The sequence below is a fragment of the Gossypium hirsutum genome, chromosome A08 (assembly GCF_007990345.1).
Source record: "Gossypium hirsutum isolate 1008001.06 chromosome A08, Gossypium_hirsutum_v2.1, whole genome shotgun sequence".
NCBI classification, from domain to species: Eukaryota; Viridiplantae; Streptophyta; class Magnoliopsida; order Malvales; family Malvaceae; genus Gossypium; species Gossypium hirsutum.
The window spans coordinates 119016431-119036804 of record NC_053431.1 but is presented as its reverse complement, the minus strand read 5'-3'; the positions used below and the strand labels follow the sequence as shown (position 1 = coordinate 119036804).

At 31.8% G+C, this 20374-nt stretch overlaps 3 protein-coding genes across 5 annotated transcripts; 2 read left to right on the top strand and 1 right to left on the bottom strand.

The window, feature by feature from the left end:
* Positions 1-2315: 2315 nt before the first annotated feature.
* LOC107936473 (protein LIFEGUARD 2) lies at positions 2316-4297 on the top strand. Its single transcript, XM_016869202.2, has 4 exons — positions 2316-2730; positions 2827-2940; positions 3651-3808; positions 3918-4297. Exons 1-4 carry the CDS (start codon positions 2478-2480, stop codon positions 4122-4124), a joined length of 732 nt encoding a protein of 243 aa, XP_016724691.1. The 5' UTR covers positions 2316-2477; the 3' UTR covers positions 4125-4297.
* Positions 4298-6454: 2157 nt separating this feature from the next.
* LOC107936476 (protein ANTAGONIST OF LIKE HETEROCHROMATIN PROTEIN 1) lies at positions 6455-8603 on the top strand. The gene is made up of 2 exons (XM_016869207.2): positions 6455-6704; positions 7410-8603. Exons 1-2 carry the CDS (start codon positions 6557-6559, stop codon positions 8444-8446), a joined length of 1185 nt encoding a protein of 394 aa, XP_016724696.1. The 5' UTR covers positions 6455-6556; the 3' UTR covers positions 8447-8603.
* Positions 8604-9057: 454 nt separating this feature from the next.
* Positions 9058-15712, bottom strand: LOC107936493 (protein NETWORKED 1D). 3 transcript variants are annotated; one of them, XM_041074950.1, is made up of 5 exons: positions 15461-15703; positions 14904-14966; positions 14678-14817; positions 11050-14357; positions 9058-10418 (listed from the first exon to the last, which is right to left on the bottom strand). In XM_041074950.1, the coding sequence occupies exons 3-5, from the start codon at positions 14778-14780 to the stop codon at positions 9288-9290; spliced, it is 4542 nt and encodes a 1513-aa protein (XP_040930884.1). In that variant the 5' UTR covers positions 14781-14817; positions 14904-14966; positions 15461-15703; the 3' UTR covers positions 9058-9287. The 3 variants fall into 3 exon arrangements, with proteins under 3 accessions (XP_040930884.1, XP_016724712.2, XP_040930885.1); XM_016869223.2 differs by having other exon boundaries at positions 14678-14966; positions 15461-15712; XM_041074951.1 differs by lacking the exon at positions 14904-14966.
* Between the last annotated feature and the right edge of the window lie 4662 nt (positions 15713-20374).

Sequence of the window (20374 nt, the reverse complement as noted above, 5' to 3'; positions counted from 1 at the left end):
CTAAATACAAGTTTTTTAACAAAAACACAAAAACATTGTATGCAGGGATTTAATTAAATTAGTACCTCATTATTAAATGGATTAATTTTGTTTCTGTACTATTAAAAATAATCAAACAATGTGAAATTAGAATATAGATAATAATTAGTGTATAAAAATTATCATTTATTGTTTCACTAGGTTAATATTTTTAAAATCTTTTATACTTTTATAAATAAAATATTCTGTTTGGAATTAAATTAGAATTGTGTATACAATAAATATTAATTTTATTACAATTTAAAATTATTTAATCTATTTATTCAAACATTAAACCAATAATAGAGACAATGATGTAAAAATAGGCCAACCCATAGATAAATTTACCGATATGCTATTCTTTTATTTAAACATTTGTATTTTGGTTAAAGTGCTTAAGATTAGATCAAATTAGCCTCTCTATTATTATTATTATTTATTTCAACAATGTCAACTTTCACAAAGACTTGTTAGATGCCCTACTTCTTATTGGACTCTCTACTTGTACAACAACTTTGACAAGTATAATAATAAATGGACCTGCAATAGCACAAGCACCTAATGGCTTACAATTGTTCTCCATCAAAAGCCTCAAATCCACTAGCAAAATACAAGCTAGAATCCTGTTTCTACGTTCTATTCTTTTGATTCTTACATCTTGTAGGTTAATTGGAAAGGATCTAAAATGGGTCAATATTTCATTTTTTTTATTAAGTATCTTCAATTTGAATGATAAATCTCACATATCTGTTAATCAAATTAATGTCAACCATCATCTTATCTTGTCAGGTCAATATAAACGCCAAATATTAAAAAAAGTAAGTGTAAATATCGTAATTTATAATTTATTTCACAAAATATTTTTAAAAACATGATATGTGCATACCATAAGATAAGAAATAGACCTGTAGTTCAGCCCAAAAAATGAGAAGGTTTGAGCAAAAATATAGATTCAAAAAATGGGTTTGGGTAAAAAAATAAGGCTTGTTTAAAAAACATGTTGAGCCTCGGGTAAGGTATTTTTTGCCTAGTCTCGACTCGGCCCGAATTCACAAAAGGACAAAAAAATCTACTATTTTTTGTTGTTTTCTTCCTATTTTGCTACTATTTTACTATTATATTACTACTATTTTGTTGTTATTGTTTAGATATTGTATAACACTTATTTTATTGTTAATTTTGTTATTATTATAGAGGCATTTGCTTGGTATGTTGCATCTATCTTAGTGTTATTTAAGTATACACATTTTTTAAAATTTATTTTCAATTTATTAGAAAATATTTATTTTAATATTTTTTGTATTTTTTTTATGTATTTTACATATTTTAAAATTATATAAAAATTAATATAAGTGGGCCAGATTCAAGTTTTAACATTTTTATCAAGACTAAACTTAAGCAAATTTTTAGGCCCATTTTTGGGACCAGACCCAGACCTAATAAATGAACTTCAATTTTTTATTGGGACTAACCCAACTTACGAACACCTCTAATTAGAAACCACCAAAAAAAATAATTTATTAGTAAAATTGTTAATTGGTTGAATGGTCTCTTTAATCCAATATGTTTATCTCAACTTTGACGTCAAATTTCAATTAAATAATTTAAAAATATTTATTAGATTTAATTGTAAAATATGAGCATTAATATAAAATATATTTTTATTATTTTATTATTTTAAAATAGTAAAATGAATTATTAAAGTGAATATACTCGAGCTAAGCCTAAGTTTGGATAAAGGCATTTTAGAATCAATCTATGATTTTAATAGATTATTTTGGAATATCTACGTTTTATTATTATTAGGATAATATAATTTATGACAGCTAAATTTAGTAATTAAATTTATTTTAATACTTCTACTCTTTTTCTTTTTAATACTAGAACTTAATAACTAAATTCTATTTTAGTTCCTCAAGTTAAAAAATATAAAAATAACATTGATCATATTTTAATAATATTGCTCATATCAGCAAATTTTAATAGAATTTAAATTTAAAAATTAAAATAGTTTTTATTATCAAATTTAAGAATTAAAATAAAAAATTAAATACTAAAATAAATCTAATTGTGAGCCAAAAATTATATTATACTATATTTTAAAATAGTAAAACGAGTTCTTGAAACGATTATACTGGAACTGAGCCCAAGCTCGGGTCTAAAATGCATTTTAGGATCAAACCGTGATTCGGATAAATTATTTCGGACTGTCCACGTTTGATCAGATTTTTTTTCTAATTTCCACGTGTCAACATCAGGTTCAGTTCCACCGGGCAGTTACAAAGACCTATCACTGTGACTTCCGCCCCCATAAAAACCGCCGGGTTTATAACCAACCGAAAAAACAAACCCAAAATTCGAAAATTTCAGAACCCTAAATCCATCCCCTTTCATTCCTTTTTCAATCCCAGTTCACAAATTTCCCTTTGAATTTTGATTTTGTAAAGCCTTTTAGGACGATGTGGAATCAGGCGTACCGGAAAATCGACGATGCGGAGGCAGGAGGAAGGCTCTTGTACCCCATGATGTTAGAGCGGCCGGAGATGAGATGGGCTTTTATCCGGAAAATTTACTCAATCGTAGTCATTCAATTGTTAGCCACAATCGCGGTGGCCGCCACGGTGGTTACCGTCCATCCGATTGCTCATTTCTTCGTCAGCACTGGAACTGGATTTGCACTTTACATAGTCCTAATCATCACGCCTTTCATCAGTGCGTTTCTGCTTGTACTTTTTTTTGTTTTCCCCCTTTATATTAATTTCTAACTTTTTGGTTGACTAAAAACAATTTTCGATCTGCTGTTTGCAGCTCTTTGTCCTTTGTATTACTATCACCAGAGGCATCCTGTTAATTATCTTCTTCTTGGGGTTTTTACGATTTCTTTGGCGTTTGCTGTTGGATTGACGTGCGCTTTTACCAGTGGTTAGATTTGGATTTTTTATTTTTTTTCATTTATAATTCGAGCTAGCTACTAGTATCATCTATTTCATTTATATAGCAATTGCTCCATCTTTGAGCTAGTATATTCACATAAGAAGATTGTTAGATTTGCCTCTTTTAAGAATTAAATCAATGAACTTAAACAGATTATAGTCAATGGTAAGTTAAATGCTTAGTGGATTTTGAGAATGTTGTTTTTGTTAATCAAGGCTTCCTCTGTGATCCAGTGGTATTTCTTGGGGATTTTGTTCCATCTAATTGTATGCATTTTTACTATTTCTTTCCTTTTATGGTCTTTTTCTCATTTTCCTCAATAGTAATTCTCTAGCATGTTGAATTCATGTTAGATAGGTTATTTGATTATTTGTATATAACTTCTTACGTCAATAGCCATTGACAGATTAAGCAATGGGTTTCCTCCGTGCCATTTTTTTATTTTTCTCTTTCCAATTTGTGAAAATAAATTGCTGTTATTGCTATTTCTATGGATTTGGATAGTGCAGTGGATTACCTTAGCATCTGTGACTAATCTAAGGCCATTTATATGTTGCATCTCAATAAGAATGAAGTATATATATTAGGAGGAGTTTAAACTCGATGTATATTTCGCGAGTGCAGTTAATTTTTTATCTAGATGTTACTGATTGTAGCATTGCATTAATTGACTTTATGTGCATTTTGTTTGTGACCAGGGAAAGTTATTTTGGAATCTGTGATTCTTACGGCGGTAGTGGTTGTGGCTCTCACTCTCTACACTTTCTGGGCTGCAAGGAGAGGCCATGATTTCAACTTCCTTGGTCCTTTCTTGTTTGGTGCTGTCATTGTTCTCATGGTTTTTTCTCTGATCCAGGTACTCTGATCTTGCCATTTTTATTTAGCTATTGTTTTCTCATATATCTCCATTTTATACAAGTTAACGAATACTAATTACTGGAATGTCTTTGTCTTCATGGGTGCAGATTTTCTTCCCACTCGGCAAATTATCGGTGATGATCTATGGGGGCTTAGCCTCGATCATATTCTGCGGTTATATCGTATATGACACCGACAACTTAATCAAGCGTTACTCTTATGACGAATATATTTGGGCTGCTATAGCTCTTTATTTGGACATAATTAATCTCTTCCTTTCACTGCTTACTATATTAAGAGCAGCAGATAGTTGAAGGAAACCACGGTGCCTATAAGCAATTCCTATTCATCATTGAAAAGTTGCTGTTATCTTTTTTCTTTTCCTTTAGGTGATAAATGTCTATGATGTAAAAACAGCCATAATCTATGTTGTAAAGCTGAAACCATATCACAGTTGACTGAAATGGAACATTTTATTTCTCTTGCACATTTCATTGTGCATTGTCTCACTGCCTCGAAACTCTTTCCTTCTATTTGTTAACAAGTATGGGACATCAAAATCAATGCTCATGTGTTCTAATTTGACTGTTTTGACTACAGAAGAACGGGAGTTACTGTTGTTTTCATTTGAATATCTTTCACATTCAGGAGTGGCGATGGAGAGGAAAGTGTGGAAGGTACTTTATTTTCCTTGCTTGTATAAACGTAGGTTGACTGGTTTATATGCATGCATGTGGATTTGTATGTTCACATAACGGTACATACAGGAACCTGGCTAGAATTTGAAAATGCAATTGCACCATATACTATGTAGTTATATTAGAACAATAGTTGTGCAGTGTGTTCCTTAGTTTAGAATATGCCATTCCTTGCTTTCCTTTTCGTCTTCTTATATGATTGAAGAGTTGTTCACTTGGACTTATATATCCAAAATATTGAACAAAAGTGGGATTCATTACTTCAAATTCCTTTATCAGCTGGTCTCTTCTTTCAGCAACAATTGACAGTAGCCTTGAGACTCCTTGTGTCCATAGATTGTATTCTCTTTGAATCCTACACTCGAACTCTACGAGCTCCCTTGTTTCAGTCTTCCTGGTTGGTAAAAGTGCCGTGGAGGATCTTGTACTGGGAGTCAAATTGCATTTTACCCTCTCTATTAAAAAAATGGGCAAATTAGTCTCTGTATTCTAGATAAAGAGTAAACTTGTCTTTTATTTTTAAATTCTATCAATTTTTACTGTTAAAAGCTAGTCCTTATGTCAAAATGAGGTACACGTCAAGCCAGTTTTTAATCGTAGAAATGGATGAAATTTTTAACAAAAATCACTAATTTACTTATCTTTTGAGTAAAGGGGGCAAAATGTAAGTTGACCCCAGTATAGGGGCCTTCATGGTACTTTTACTCTTCCTGGTTAAGCTGGCATGTCCTTGCCCACTTCCAAAACCACATCTGAAACTCCCCCCAAAAAAAGTTATTTACCATTTCCTGTACAATCCAAAGTTTCTTTGCAACATTGTCTTGGGGTAAAAAATTAACAAAAATGAACTCACTTTCATTTTGGTGAAAGTCCCAGCAACATGCTTGTTCTTCATCTTCAAAATCGCCTTCTAAAGTTAAAAGGCACGGATGGTTACGATGTTAGTGGAATTATGTGTTGTGCTCGACTAAAGCAGTGGATACCTGTCCTGTTTTATTCGTATAAACAGAGACGACTTTAGCCTGCATATGTACAAAATGTAATATAAGTTAATATGATTTGCATAATTCAGGTGGTATCAGCTTTGGATGGGTCAATTCAAATTTTTAAAATTCCGGAAATTTATGTCTGTTTTGATTTGTCTTATTTCGAGTTTGGTTAGGGTTATGGAAGGGAGAACAGAAAAAAAAAAAGGAAAAGAGCAAAAGGATATAATAATAATAAATATAACATTAGTGATCATCTCGAATTTTTTGAAATTTAATTATCGAACGCAACTTAAACCATTATATTGATTATTTATTCAAATAATAATGATAATAATAATTAAGTTATGTGATACTTGTAAGTGATGAGGGAAAAAATAATGTATATAAAACTCAATTTCATCCTCTCAAATCCAACTTACGCTAAGAACACTTTAAATTTGCGAATTTAATTAATTTATTTTACAATGTTGTAGAAACCAATTAAATTGATACAATGGACTGATGTAATTCGTGAACTACTTTTTGAGAAATTTTCTTTGTAATGTTATAAAAATAGTTTTCGATTGATTAAAAAACATGTACATTTTTATATTTTTCATAAATTTAAAAATAATTTTTTATACTTTTATTTTTAAGAATTTTTAGATATTAAAATTTAAGTTTAATTATTAATAATAGAATATATATTTTTATTAAATTTATTAGTGTGATTTTTAAAATTTAATTACTTAGTAATTATGTAATTAATAAAAGTAATTAACTTTTAAGTTAACAAAAATAAGTTTAATAATGTTATCTAAAATTTAAAACTGAAAATAATTAAGAACTAAATTTTTTTAGAGTAAAACTATAGAAATTAAATTTCGATTTAATAAACGGTACATATGGCAGATTTTAATCTAGAAATAATTATAAAATTATTAAAAATCTAAATATTTAAAGTAGTTTGCTTGAGGTCGACATATTTTCCTGTCACTTTCTCGTGCACCAAACGTCAGTTGAAACAGTGAAACCCAGTCATTGTTAACTTCAGTACACAATTTAGCCAAAGAAAAACCGATGGCTCCGCTCAAAAAATCCAAGAAAACGAAGAAATCGTCCAAGAAATTGAAGAAAAACAAAAGCGTTTCCGTGGTTCCAGTGGAACCCAGAGTTAACGAGCCCGATTGGTGGGATAGTTTTTGGCACAAGAACTCTACTACTCCAGGTTCAAAAAAATTTCAACCTAACACCCCCCAAAAACAAGCTCTATGTTTTTCCAATTTCATTTAATTTTGCAGATAGCTTTAGTTTCATGTCATTATGATGCTAACAACCTAGAGCTAGATTGCTCATCTTTAACATGGTTAATTGTGAGATTGAAGCTGAATTGCGTATCATATTTTCAGCTTGCATTACTTTTCCCATTTATTTGAAGCTGAAAAATGGGTTCTAAGATATGAAATTTAGGGATTATATTTGAGCAATAGTGAAAAGTTTTTGGGTTACATTTTCGTTACCCAACTTCCAAACTGTATAAAATGGTAATTGAACTATTTGAGAATTTTTATTTAAGTAACTGGGATACTATTGACTAGTAAAATAACATATCTTAGGTTGAAGTCGATCTGATGGTCTGTGTTGGAGATTAAAGAAGAAAATTGTTTGAATTTTGGCTCGACGATCTATAGGAAAAACTTGAACCGTAGAAGAGGAGGAAGAAGAGTAACTTGAACCGTAGAAGAGGAGGAAGAAGAGTAGGTCAGCAACTATTTTGTAATTTTTTGAAGTTAGAATGATCAAAATCTAAATTCCTAATAGTTTAGTTACTTTGGGTGTAATTTACTCAAAATATTTTTTTAGTATTTGATATTTTTCTGATTTTCAATGAGAAATGAAATGTTCTTTTTTCTTTCTTTTTTTTTTATGGCAGATCTTTTGATTCCATCAAATGAGGAAGAAGGGTTCAAGTATTTCTTTAGGGTTGCAAAGAAGACATTTGATTACATTTGTTCCCTTGTGAGAGAAGACCTTGTGTCAAGGCCACCATCAGGGCTTATTAACATTGAAGGAAGACTTTTAAGTGTTGAAAAACAAGTTGCAATTGCCCTTCGAAGGTTAGCATCCGGCGAGTCACAGGTATCGGTTGGAGCTTCGTTTGGTGTTGGTCAATCTACAGTTTCTCAAGTGACTTGGAGATTCATTGAAGCGTTAGAAGAACGTGCTAAGCACCATCTTAAATGGCCTAATTCTGATAGAATGGAGGAAATTAAATTGAAATTCGAAGCTTTATTTGGGTTGCCCAATTGTTGTGGAGCTATAGATTCAACACATATTATCATGACTTTACCGGCAGTTGAAACTTCAGATGATTGGTGTGACCAAGAGAGCAATTACAGTATGTTCTTGCAGGGAATCGTTGACCACGAGATGCGGTTTCTCGATATCGTAACTGGTTGGCCTGGTGGTATGAGTGTGTCTAGATTACTCAAATGTTCAGGATTTTTCAGGCTCTGTGAAGCCGGGGATCGTTTGAATGGAAGTATAAGGACATTATCAGAAGGACTAGAAACGAGAGAATTCATAGTCGGTGGTGGTGCATATCCTCTTCTTCCCTGGCTTATAACCCCATACGAAAACGATAACCTCTCTTCTTCAATATGTACTAATTTTAATGCCAAGCATGAAGATGCAAGGTCCCTCGGGGTGAGGGCGTTTTCACAGTTGAAGGGTAGCTGGAGAATTCTTAACAAAGTCATGTGGAGACCGGATAAACGGAAATTGCCAAGTATCATTTTGGTATGTTGTTTGCTTCATAATATCATCATTGATAATGGAGATCAGTTACATCCTGATGTTGCTTTATCTGGTCACCACGATTCCGGTTACGGCGAGCAATGCTGTAAGCAGATTGATCCAATGGGTGAAACTGTGCGGGAAACTCTAGCCAAATACTTGTTGCAAAAGTAAACAGAAGAGTCTATGATTTTTTTTCATTCACAATATGAAGTATCCTTCACATACAAATTGCCATTGTTTTTTGCAGACATTAGAGCAGATTTTGGTCATGCTAATGGTTGTTCTATGACTCGTATTTCATGTCTTAATGTTATTTTCTGTTGTAATAGCTCAGCTGCAAAGATGAATTTGTATCGTTTACCACAATGGCAAATTGATATCAAACAAAAATCCAGGTATAAAAGGTAGATTTAAGAAATTTTAGGGTTAAAAGTTTATTAGAAATCCTTGTACCATATCATAAAGTTTATTTTAGTCCCTGTACTATTAAAATAAACTTTTTAGTCTATGTACGTTTGAAAATTTGATATTTTAGTTATTGTACAGTAATTTTGATGTTAATGTAATCACTTGGCTAAATCAATTATTAAATTAAACTAAATTAAAAAACCAATTTTGGTTTGGTTCACGTCAATTATCATTAAATTATGTCATTTCATTTATTTTCAAGACCAATAAATTTTTTAATTTAACTTAATGTCATGTCAATCACTGTTAAGTCATAACATTCTATTAATGAGAAGGTTAACGTGTAACTAAAATATTAGCTTTTCAAACATATAGGACCTGAAATGAACTTCTTGATATAGTATAACTTGTAAACTTTAACAGAAATTGTAGACTATAAAAGTGCAATTTGTTTCTATTAGATGGTGCCTGAAATATACAGTAGAATCTATGAAGTATAGAACGAAGCCTCTGCAACTAAAGAAATATGTGAAACAACAAAACTAGAAAGGTATATATTTATGGACAATGCAGTTAAATTCTCTCTACTTATATGAACCATTGCTCAATCTCCTTTAGTTGCGGGTTTAACGCATGCACAAAAGGGAGCTTTCTTCTTCTTCTGCATGTTTCTTACCCCACCGTAAAGATAGTCCTGCAATATAACTCGTTTTTTCCGATCAGTGACTCGGGCTTGTCCTCTGTTTCCTTTTTCATCATCGAGCTGCAGTAAGAGAAACTGTAGTTTCTGTACCTCTAACTGCAACCGCCCGATCTTCTCAGACCCTCTTTGAGCTTGTTCTGATACTCTTTGTTTCCTAACACTACCACTCACATCAGATTCTAATGCTGATTTCCCATCAGGGTATTGAGAACCATCTTCAACTTGCGTCATTAATTTGCGATTGGCATCAACAAGCTTCATGATAGCTTCCTCAGCTTCTTCTAGCTGCTCTTTGACTGTACCATAATCAATTCCTTTCCCCTTTTTGCCCTTCTCGGTTATCTCGACCTTCTTCTTTAGATCCTGTACGGTTATTTGAAGGTTAGCCAACTTTTGTGCATCGGAATCGAGTCTTTCTAAAATGTTCCTCTTGCTTCCTTGTCGATACGGTTCTTTAAATCTCTTAGAACCCTCTTCATCTACAATCAACTCCTTCACAAGTGATTCAGTAGGACTTTTGCCCTTGTGTCCCTTCCGAGCCTTGCCAAATTTCGAGTCAGCTCTAACATCATGTTTGTTGGTTTCCCATGACTCGAGCGTCTCTTCTGTTTCTCTCCTGCTTAACCCATAGGATGTGGACTCAGATATCTGATCAAGCATTATGTCTTTTGTCATCATATCATTGTCCTCTTCAGATATTTCACTTGTTGGTCTCGGCATTCTGACATTGTTACCGAGTCCATGGCTAAGTTCCCTCCCTTCTCGCCTAGCATTCATGTGCTTCTTTGGTCCGATGCTTTCTTGACGTGAGCTTAGTTCTTCAATCTGTTTCATTGCAGCCTCTAGTTTGGAATTGAGATTCGAGTTTTCCAGCATTGCAACCTTTTCCATTTCCATCACCGCTTTTTCAATAGCTCTAATTCTCGTAGGGATACCCTGCAAGTCCGAAAAGCCATCCGGAACCAAGGCAATTTGATCTTCACTTGCTTGTTGACAGTTTTCAGCATGCAAGTCAGTCCTCAGATTCAAATCCTGGAAAACAAGACAATTATAAGTACGAGCATCACAGCTGATACCATCCAAGATCCAAGGCACTACTAACACAAATGAATAATTTACAGACAAGAAGGCTCCATTTATATCGCAAAACATCTCGGTAATACTATATGCAATATCTAGGCCTTGCAGAAGCAAAAAAAAAAACTCGAAACCACATATTCCATTAATACAGATCAAGAAAACAAGTACTTAAAAAAGCATGTGAAATTCACTGCACAGAAGTGACTAACAGGGCCCCAAAAAAGTAACAGCAAAAGTGGTGTCTCAACATTAATTCAACATAAATACTAAATAGCTTTCTCATTGGAAACAAGAAGTTTTATAAAATCATACTAATAAATGCATGCTGATGCAAACTTGGAGAACTAGAGACGTATATTTGCAGTCAAAAATTGAATATAAAACCATGGAAAGCAGCAATATCAATTGCTAGTTTAAATAAACCATTGGATGCTCATACAGGTCACAAGAATATGTAGTTGGATTAGAACTGAGGTTATGCATTCAATCAAATAGCACGAAGAAGGCAATCTTGCTTTCGTTTATTAAAAGTTATAAAGTAGATTATGAAGTCATATGCAAACATACAGTCAGTAGTTATTACCTTTACTTGTTCATCACAATCTGTTGGAAGTTTAGGATGCAAGAGAGTTCGAGTCTCCAAAGATGTAACGCTGTCCAAAAGAGAAACAATAGTGGATTTATATGCTGACAGCTGAGCTTCAATCCGTCCGTTCTCATGTTCCATGATTCGAACACTTCTTTCCAGTGCTTCTAACTCCGCAGCTTTGGAAATACTTCTACTTTCAAGGATTTCACATTCCTTAATGACCTCGTGAACCTTCTGTTCGAAAAATACTTCACGGACAGCCGAAATCTGTAGCTCACCAAACAATGCAATGGCCTGAGTTTCCCAAAGTTTAACCTCTTTTTTCTTCTCTGTAACAAGATTTTCTGCCTCTAGTTTCTGTTGCCTGAGCAGTACAATAAGAACCGAATTCTCAATTACAAATTGTTGATTTTCATCTAGGGACTTCATAAGTGAATTTAGCATCTCGTGGAATCGGCCAAATACACAGTCAATAACTGATTGGTCTAGTTTGGTTTTATCATCATAGCCATGAATAGCATCAATCTCAAGAACTCTCAACATCTGATAAAGCCCCATCCTGAGTAAGCTAATTTGGTCACATACAGATTGTATCACTATCTGCTTTTCGGAATTTCCAAGCTCCAATTCTGAGATAAGTTTTTCTGATACTTTGGAAGCTTCCAAGAGTTTCCTACACTCGAGCAAAAGGGATAAATTTTTCTCTTCCAGGTCTTGTGCACATTTCTGCAAGACAAAAATTTCTACCTGAGAATTCATGGCCTTGTGCAGTTCCTCTTCATATTCTTTCTTCCAGCGCTGACTTTCCTGTTGTAGAAAATGGATCTGAGATTCCAAAGCAGTTATTTGGGTTTCATTCAGACACAAAATACTAGCATGTTCTTGCTTCTCTGCCTCTAGAGACTTTTGTAGCTCTTCTACTTCACGAACTGTTGATTCTCTCTCTTTCTCCAGACCTCCATATTTTTCTTCCAATCCCTGGTATCTTTTTTCTAAATCTTCCAGCCTTTTCTGCCTTACATCCAACTGAGAGATCAAACCTTCTCTCTCCGTTATCAGGCCAGACTTGTCGTCACCAAGCAACAAGCATGAATTTTCTAAGCCTGTTAATTTTATCCTCAATTGTTCAAGTTCGGCATTAGAATCAAAAAGGGAATTCTCCATAAAGTTATTCTTCTCTGTAAGCTTCTCCAGATTCTCAGTAGCAATCTGTAGCTGAGAAATGAGTGTGCCCTTCTCTACAACAAGGATGGATTTCTCTTCCGAAAGAGATTGATAAGATTCTTCCAATGTCTTTACTTTCCCCCGAACACCTTCTAGCTCAATATTCAAATCCGAGAGGGAATTCTCCAAAAGGGCATTTTTCTCATTAAGTTCCTCCATGATTTTCAACTTCTCTAGGAGCACCATCTTTTCATCACCGTCCTTTTTGCTGATATCTTTTAGCTTTGTGTTCTCTTCCTGCAATTCCTTCACGGATGATGCAAAGTTTTCCGGACTTAAGCAAACCAACTCCAACTGCCCTGTCATATCCTTGTGTCTCTTGTTAAAGTCAATGAGTTCCTCTTTCAAACAGTAAATTTCTTGTTGAAGAGCATTCCTCTGATCCACTCTAAGTTCAACCTCAGCATCAAGTTTTGATATAGTCTCCCTTAAGCTTAAGATTTCATCTTGCAAATTCTTGATGGACATTGCTGAACTTAAATTGATTTCATTCAAGCCTTTACTCTCTTCCTTGACTCTCTGTAGTTCATCCTCCAAACCATGATTACGAGTTTCAATGTCCTGTAAAATTTGAGCCCTATTCTGAATCTCTGCGGCCATAGCTCTTAGTTCTTCCTGAGATTGAGAGTGCAGATGCTGAAGAGTTTGAAATGCAGTTTCGGCCTCCATAAATCTCAAGTGTTCCTCTTGTACGGAGGTCCAAAGTCTCCCCAACTCCTCCTGCTTTTCTGTTAGTTCTCTATTTTGGTCCCCAATCGTTTGCGCCATAGACTCCAATTCAGCATGCAGACTCTGATTCGTTCTGTCCAACAGATCACACCTTTCTTCAGCACCTTTTAACTTCGCAGCCGCATCATCTATCTCATTGTTGAGCCTTTGAGTCTCCTCCTGGGCACAAGCAAGTTTCTTTTCCAGGCTGGAAATCGTCTCTAAGCACTGCTGGTATCGAAGAGCAGCTGCTTCCTTATCTTTTGTCAGCTCAATAACTACTTGCTTCAAAGTTTCTAGTTCGCTTTCAGCTTTCTCAGCTCGTTCAGTCATCCTTCTGGCACTATCTTCAGCATTCAATAATTTTTCTTCCAGATTGCTTACCATCTCCGAACACTGCTTATATTGAGCTAGAGCATCCTCCTTTTCAGCTTCTACACGAGCAAGGTCCTGCTTTAAGGCTTGAGCTTCGATTTCAGCTTTACTAGCTCGTTCATTCAGTTCTGCAGCTTCCTTTTGAGCATGAGAAATACTGTTCCCAAGATCATTTATTTTCTCCAAGCACTGCTGGTATTGAACAAGATTAGCATCCCTTTCAGCCCCAAGTTTGGCGAGTGCATCCTTCAAAGTCTGAACTTCAGCTTCAGCTTTACTTGCTTGTTCACTATGCCCCCGGGAATCTGCTTGTGCACGAGAGACCTCACTCTCAAGAGCAGACAATCTATCCAAACTCTGCTGGTACTCAAGTAAGCCAGCTTCTTTTTCAGCTTCTAACCTAGCAAGAGTCTTCTTCAAGGTTGCAATTTCCATCTCAGCTTTACTCGCTCGTTCTCGGAGATTGGAGCCCCCATTGTATTCCTTCTCTATATCATTAAAGCTGAGGTCTTCTCTTGCCCTTCCTTCTGCAAATTTGACGTGGTTTATAGCTTCTTCAGAACCAAACGAATCATTGAACTGTTTAGGACCCTTTCTGAAATTTGCTGAATCAGATTCTTCAGTGAACGCTCCATTTCTCTTGATAGCATGTGAAGAGAGTCCCACAGTGTCCTTCTGCAGCTCATCAGGCTCCAAAAATGCACGTACGGATGGTTGCATCTCAGGTGTAGAGGGATCAACTTCAGCAGCGGAACCTCCTGGTGTGTCATCTACGAATTGGTTTGGAAATGCTTCTGCCATGGTTTGATGCGCCTGACGAAGCACCCCAGTTGCATGATCATATCTTTCAGCCAAGGCACGGTATGCTCGATAAAACTCTTCTACCAATTTCATCAACTCCGGCCGCTTCTTGTAATACATCTCTGCTCGCCTAGCAAAGGAATCAGCATCTTCTTCAATGAGCTTGATCATTTGCTTGACTCTAGTATCCATATCTGTTCAAGCAGAAGATATCAGTAGTCAATATACAGGAGCAAAAGATCGAAAATTTCAATACCGCAATCACGCATATTATAAAAACCCGAGGAAAATACACAGTCATTATCACCAAAAAAAAAATGAATATACACTTTACATGGTGGTATAACATGGTATCACGTAACTTATCAAGCTTCTAAACCATGGTTATATGCTCGTTTTCAGTGATGTTAACTGCTTACAGTTCATCACATAATTGATTCTTGCAAAAATCAAATTGTTGTAACAATGGCAATAATATGGATCCATTTCGAATTGCATAGCAAGGATCAAATACCTGTTAGATTCTCTTTGAGCCATCTAGAGTTTTTAGGGCTTATGTGACTGTTCCACCACCACGAGTACATGCCTTTCGAATTCGAACGCTTAACAGTCGCCATGGCTTCAGTCCTTGACACCACTGCTTCCCGATTCTGACTGTCGATAACAAAATCTTAATTATGAAAACAAGTCGCCACCGATCAACACAGAACCGGCTTTTTTATTGACTACAACAAACTAACTTTTGATGTTGAGAAATAATATGAAAATCTTCAAAAATTTTCTCAGTGCTTGTGTCTTTATCCCTGATATCAACAAACAAAAAAATCCAAAGAATTGAATTCAGTTTTGACATGAAGGGGAAAAATACACCTTCGATCATATGATGAAGAACATGAAAAAAAGATCACAAAATAACCTGATCAAGATAATCCAAAGGTCCTAAATATGTATACAAAAAAATAAAATCAATACAACACATGATTAGAATTTAGAACAGGTGATTGAAAAAGGAAAGGTAGGAATCTGATCAATCAAAACAAAACAAAAAGGAAATTGCAGATTCACAATCAACAACATAGCAGAAAAATCAACAACAAGAACCATATCAGCACAAAATTAGTCAAATTTTTATTCAAAGAAAACATAATTCAACAACTAAAATTACCTGAGAAAAGCACACCAAATTAATAGAAAAAAAGAATAGAACTAAAGAAAATGATATGCAAAAAACCATTTACTTCAACAGACATGATAATTCGAACATGACTAATAATAATTATAAGCAAAAAAGGATTACCATAAACTTAAAATAAAAAACCGAAGTATGGTTCTGGTGTTTGATAATAAGCAAGCAGCTTTTATTGAAAAAAAAGAGGGTTTTGCTGCTTCTTTTTTCTTGTGTCAACCCATTTCTGAATAATCTTTCTATGCTAGAACTCTCCTTTACTTTTTTTTTTTTCTCTCTCAGGCGTTTTTGGTTGCTTTAGTGCTACTTTAGAAAGGCCATCAAAGAAGAAATGAAAACAAAAAATGACGGGCAAAGGACAAATACCAAGAAAACAGGAAACTATATATGTGTATATTTCCATAGGTTAAAATGTGCTCCAAGTACTTATAATTTTTATATATTTAAAATTAGTCCTACTTTTATTTTGAGGAAACTAATCCTTAAACCTTTTGAAATATTTAAAATACCCATTTGATGTCCACGGAGGAAACCGAAACCATTATAATGTATTTGAATTTAATAAAAATAAATTAATCATGTTAACAATTGAACTTAAAAGTAGGAGGACTAAATTTCAATATTTTAACCTTTATAATATTAACTATAGAAATAAAAATGGAAAATAGAATTTTATTTTTTGTAGTTTATAAAAATTGAAATTTTAATCTTTTTATTTTAATTGATCAGAACTTAATTTTCGTATTTTACAAAATCAAAGAAATTAGTCCAGTTGGATAATATTGTTGAAACTTATTTTTAAATCATTGACATAAAAATTAGTAATTTAATAATTTATATGCAATGAATTAGAAAAGAATAAATCATTCAATTATTTATGTGTAAAAAACAAAGGTGAAAAATAGTTGTTTAAATTTAACAGATTTTTTTATTTTTGTAAAATACGAGATAAAATTTTGATAAATTAAAATAGAAAATTAACTTTTCAAATTAAAATATGAAATTCAAATTTCTACCTTTTAGGTATTTATTCGTAATTAATATTCACTTTGAACAGAAAGAAGGGAAATATATTAATGACATATAGATATAACGTAATTAATATTAATATATAGTTTTCAAATTTACTAGATTTGATGGATTAGTTATATTCGGATAAACTATTAAAATAATTATTTTTATTTTTTTTCAGATTACATTTTAATTATTTATTTTTGAAATGTTACGTTTTAGTCACTTACGTTAACATGTTGTAACATTTTAGTCATTGAGCTGTTAATTCCCGTTAACGGTTAAATGGTAGATTGACGTGACACATTAAATTATCATTTTAAACAAAACTTTTAGATTAAATTATTCAATTAATCCTTATATTTTTTCGTTTTGAGTAATTCATTTTTTTTCTTTTTTTAAATAGTTTTTTACATAAATCTTAAATCATAAGCTTAAGCTCTTCACGTAAATTTCACTTTTTTAATGGGATAATATAATTTTCGGCTCTTCGACTTTGCATTTAGGTCCATTTTTATATCTTTATCATTTTTATCTTTAAATTTGGCAACTAGATCTATTTTGGTCTCGAACTTAGATTTTGTCAAGATTTGATAATGTGACCAATGTTATTGGAACAAGACCGTGAAAACTGCTTGAAATTGGTAAAAATAAAAAATTGGGACAAAAATTGACAATTGAACTGGTTGAATCGGTTTAATATTTTTTTAAAAATTTTATGAAATTTTAATTAGCTAATTAATTATTGTTGTTCCAATAGTCAAACTACTTAAATCATGAACTTATGATCTAACTTGCTCAACCACTAATCCAAATATTAAAACACTAAATGTGACATTTTGAGATTGTACTACATCATCACCTGAAAAATTATATATATTTTAATTTTCAAGTTATGATGTAGAACAATCTCAATGTGCGAAATCATAAAACTTTTTTATATTTCAAGTTCAGGGACCAAAATAAGTCAACTTGTCAAGTTCATGTGCCAAAAGTGAAAAAAATATATAAGGACCAAAATAAATTTAATTACCAAGTTCGGGGGCTAAATATTATATTATTCCTTTTTAAATTAACGACAACGTGGATTTTGTACTATTAGGTTAAGGTTTCAAAAATATTTTCTTGCTCCTCGTGTTTCTCTTTGTTTGACTTTATAATAATTTTTAATTAAATTTATTTTTTTTATAAAGAAAATTTATTTTGATTCATAGATAGTGTTCCCGTAGCAGTCAAATTCTTTGATTTCATCGTTTCCCATTTCTGATATATTAAAAATACATATATATATGTTGTTAGTATATGTATTTATATAAAATTCGGAATTCGGTCCTTACATATTTTTTAATTTAATTATTATCATTTTTTATAATTTTTATTAAAATTTATAATTTATCGTGTTTATTTTTTTAACAATAATATATATTAGTATATGACGCTGGAAGGAAAAAAAAAAGAATTTATTAAATCCAAATACTAAAGTATGTGTTTAATTGGTTGTAGTTACTAGATATTTATATATATTTTTAGTGCTAAAATTTAGTTAGATTTTTCTTAAATATTATCGCTAAATAATTTAAAAAATAAAAAATTAAATTTAAACTAGAGATTAAATTCAAACTAATTACAAAATTTTAACAATATCAAAAATCATTCAATCTTTATCCAGCTATTTTTTTTTAAATCTTCAACCCTTCAATCTTTATCTAGACATCTTTAAATCTTTAATCTTTCAATCAAACCCTCCTCTTTACTTTTTGTTTCAATTTAGCCCATCTTTGTAAGAGTTTAAATTCAGCATACCAACTCTATTCCTGATAAAAAAAACCCAAATTTAATAGCATTTTATTTGATAATAGCCAAAAATAAATATATTAAAAATACGAATTTATCTTGCTATCATTATATGAGAACAATCTAATCTAAAAATACTTAAGATTATAATAATCGAACTGAAATTTTTAAATTTAGAAAATGTAAGAAAACTTAAATTTTAACTTTTCAAATATAAGGAATAAATCTTTAAAAAAATAAAAAAATGAGATACAATTTTCATATAAAATTGTCGATTGAGTCTTAACTCGATTAGTATGGATATTGTTGTCAATACAGAATGATGTGGGTTCAATTGCGTTGAAATGTATCATCCTTCTATTTATGGGTTAGAGAGAGCTATAATTAATTCTAAACATTATGTAATAAAAAGCATACATAATTAAGTTGTTGAAATAAATAATAATAATTTCATATAAAATGATGAGCTCTAGACTAATTGTTGGTGTACTAAAGACCATGATTTTAATTTTTAATAGAGTTGGTTTTCTTTTCTTTAAAAAAGGGATTTATTTATTTTTACTATTTTTCTTTAAATTGTTTCATGAAGAATTCAATTTATATTTCAATAAATCTAGTATTTAATTTTTAGGCTTTATAATAAAAATCCAAATACTTATGCCATGTTGTATAATTATGTTGAATTTAACATTGTAAAAATCAATATTTTCAAAATATGGTTAAATCAATTAGGCCATCAATTAATCGGTTCAACCAGTTCGCCCGATTCAATTAAATAAATTAATAAAATATTTATAACAATAAAAATATTAAAAATTTAGTTTAACTATCCAATTTAATACCTCTCTTTAGATCAATATTTAAGTTGATTTTTGATTCAATCGGTTCAACTGACACGTATAGTTGAACAAATAATTTTTATTTAAATATAATATATTATTAAATTTTGATGTGATATGGGCGATGGGTTGAATCCATTGTGGGGTGACGGCGGCCGCTATACGCGGTTTGATATTGGTGAAGGGAATTTATATGAGAAAAAGGGATTGTTGGGCGGCAAGGATGGATGGCTCAATTATAGCAACCAGCTTCTTCTTTTGATTAAATAATTATTATGTGATATCATTGCTTCATATGCCTTAACTACAATTTATTATTTTTTGTATCATTAATTATTATTACTAACTACTACGTGTTTACTTATCCTTTTTATATTAAGACTTTTTAATAATAAAATAAGAAGAAAATATAAATTTAAATTTCAAAATATTTTAATTACAACTCTAAACTATTAATGTTTATTAATTAAGTCCTTTCATTATTAAAAATTTTTAATAATTAGAATAAGAAGAAAATATAAGTTTAAACTTCAAAATATTCTAATTACAACTCTAAACTATTGATGTTATATTAATTAAGTCATTTCATTATTAAAAACTAAAAAAAAAATTGACGATAAAACTTATGTAAAAACTTCAAAACCCTTAAAACATCTTTCTTACAAGTTTCATTTTTTTGGTGAAAAAAACAAAACAATGACTAACTTAAATTACACAAGAGTATTCTGAGAAGGGATTAATCCCCTTAACCTGTCCAAATAAAAAAAAGTCTAAACTCTCCATTGAGGGAGAGCAAAAAAAATTGCAACTCCTCTTTATTGACTAAAGCCAACTTTGTTAAGGAATTTGCGACCTGATTTTGCTCTATGAGAATGTAACGTAGAATCCATTAACCTTCTTGGGATACAATGTGTTGTATCCTTCTTATCAAAGCAAAATTTGAATGAATAGCAAAACTTCCTTGAATGTCTTTTACAACTTCTAAGATATTTGATTGGATAATCATCTTGTCATAGTCTCCATGTTGAACGAATTATTTAACAGTTAAATTATTGATTTTTAACAACGAAATGACCTAATTGATATAACCTTAATAATTTAGAGATATAATTAAAATAATTTAAAATTTATAAATTAATTTAGAATAAAGATCATGGTTTAAAAATATTAATATTAATTGGACTGAATGATAAAACACACATTTTTTTAAATGGAAGTGGGGAGAAAAATTAGCATTTTTGCAATAATCAATTTCGTGTATTCAAAAGTCTCACACAATAATTATGAGGGAGAGAGCATAATTATATGGACTCTTCAACCAATACTTTGAATTTATAATTTGTGTTGATGGAATCATTGATTCCTTCGTCAATCAATTCTC

Coding starts and splice junctions, on each gene's coding strand:
- LOC107936493 (XM_016869223.2), bottom strand. CDS start 14,780: ATGGCGACTGTTAAGCGTTCGAATTCGAAAGGCATGTACTCGTGGTGG. Junction 14,358..14,677: donor GCTCAAAGAGAATCTAACAG/GTATTTGATCCT, acceptor CTGCTTGAACAG/ATATGGATACTAGAGTCAAG. Junction 10,419..11,049: donor ATTGTGATGAACAAGTAAAG/GTAATAACTACT, acceptor CTTGTTTTCCAG/GATTTGAATCTGAGGACTGA.
- LOC107936476 (XM_016869207.2), top strand. CDS start 6,557: ATGGCTCCGCTCAAAAAATCCAAGAAAACGAAGAAATCGTCCAAGAAA. Junction 6,705..7,409: donor CAAGAACTCTACTACTCCAG/GTTCAAAAAAAT, acceptor TTTTTATGGCAG/ATCTTTTGATTCCATCAAAT.
- LOC107936473 (XM_016869202.2), top strand. CDS start 2,478: ATGTGGAATCAGGCGTACCGGAAAATCGACGATGCGGAGGCAGGAGGA. Junction 2,731..2,826: donor AATCATCACGCCTTTCATCA/GTGCGTTTCTGC, acceptor TGCTGTTTGCAG/CTCTTTGTCCTTTGTATTAC. Junction 2,941..3,650: donor GACGTGCGCTTTTACCAGTG/GTTAGATTTGGA, acceptor GTTTGTGACCAG/GGAAAGTTATTTTGGAATCT.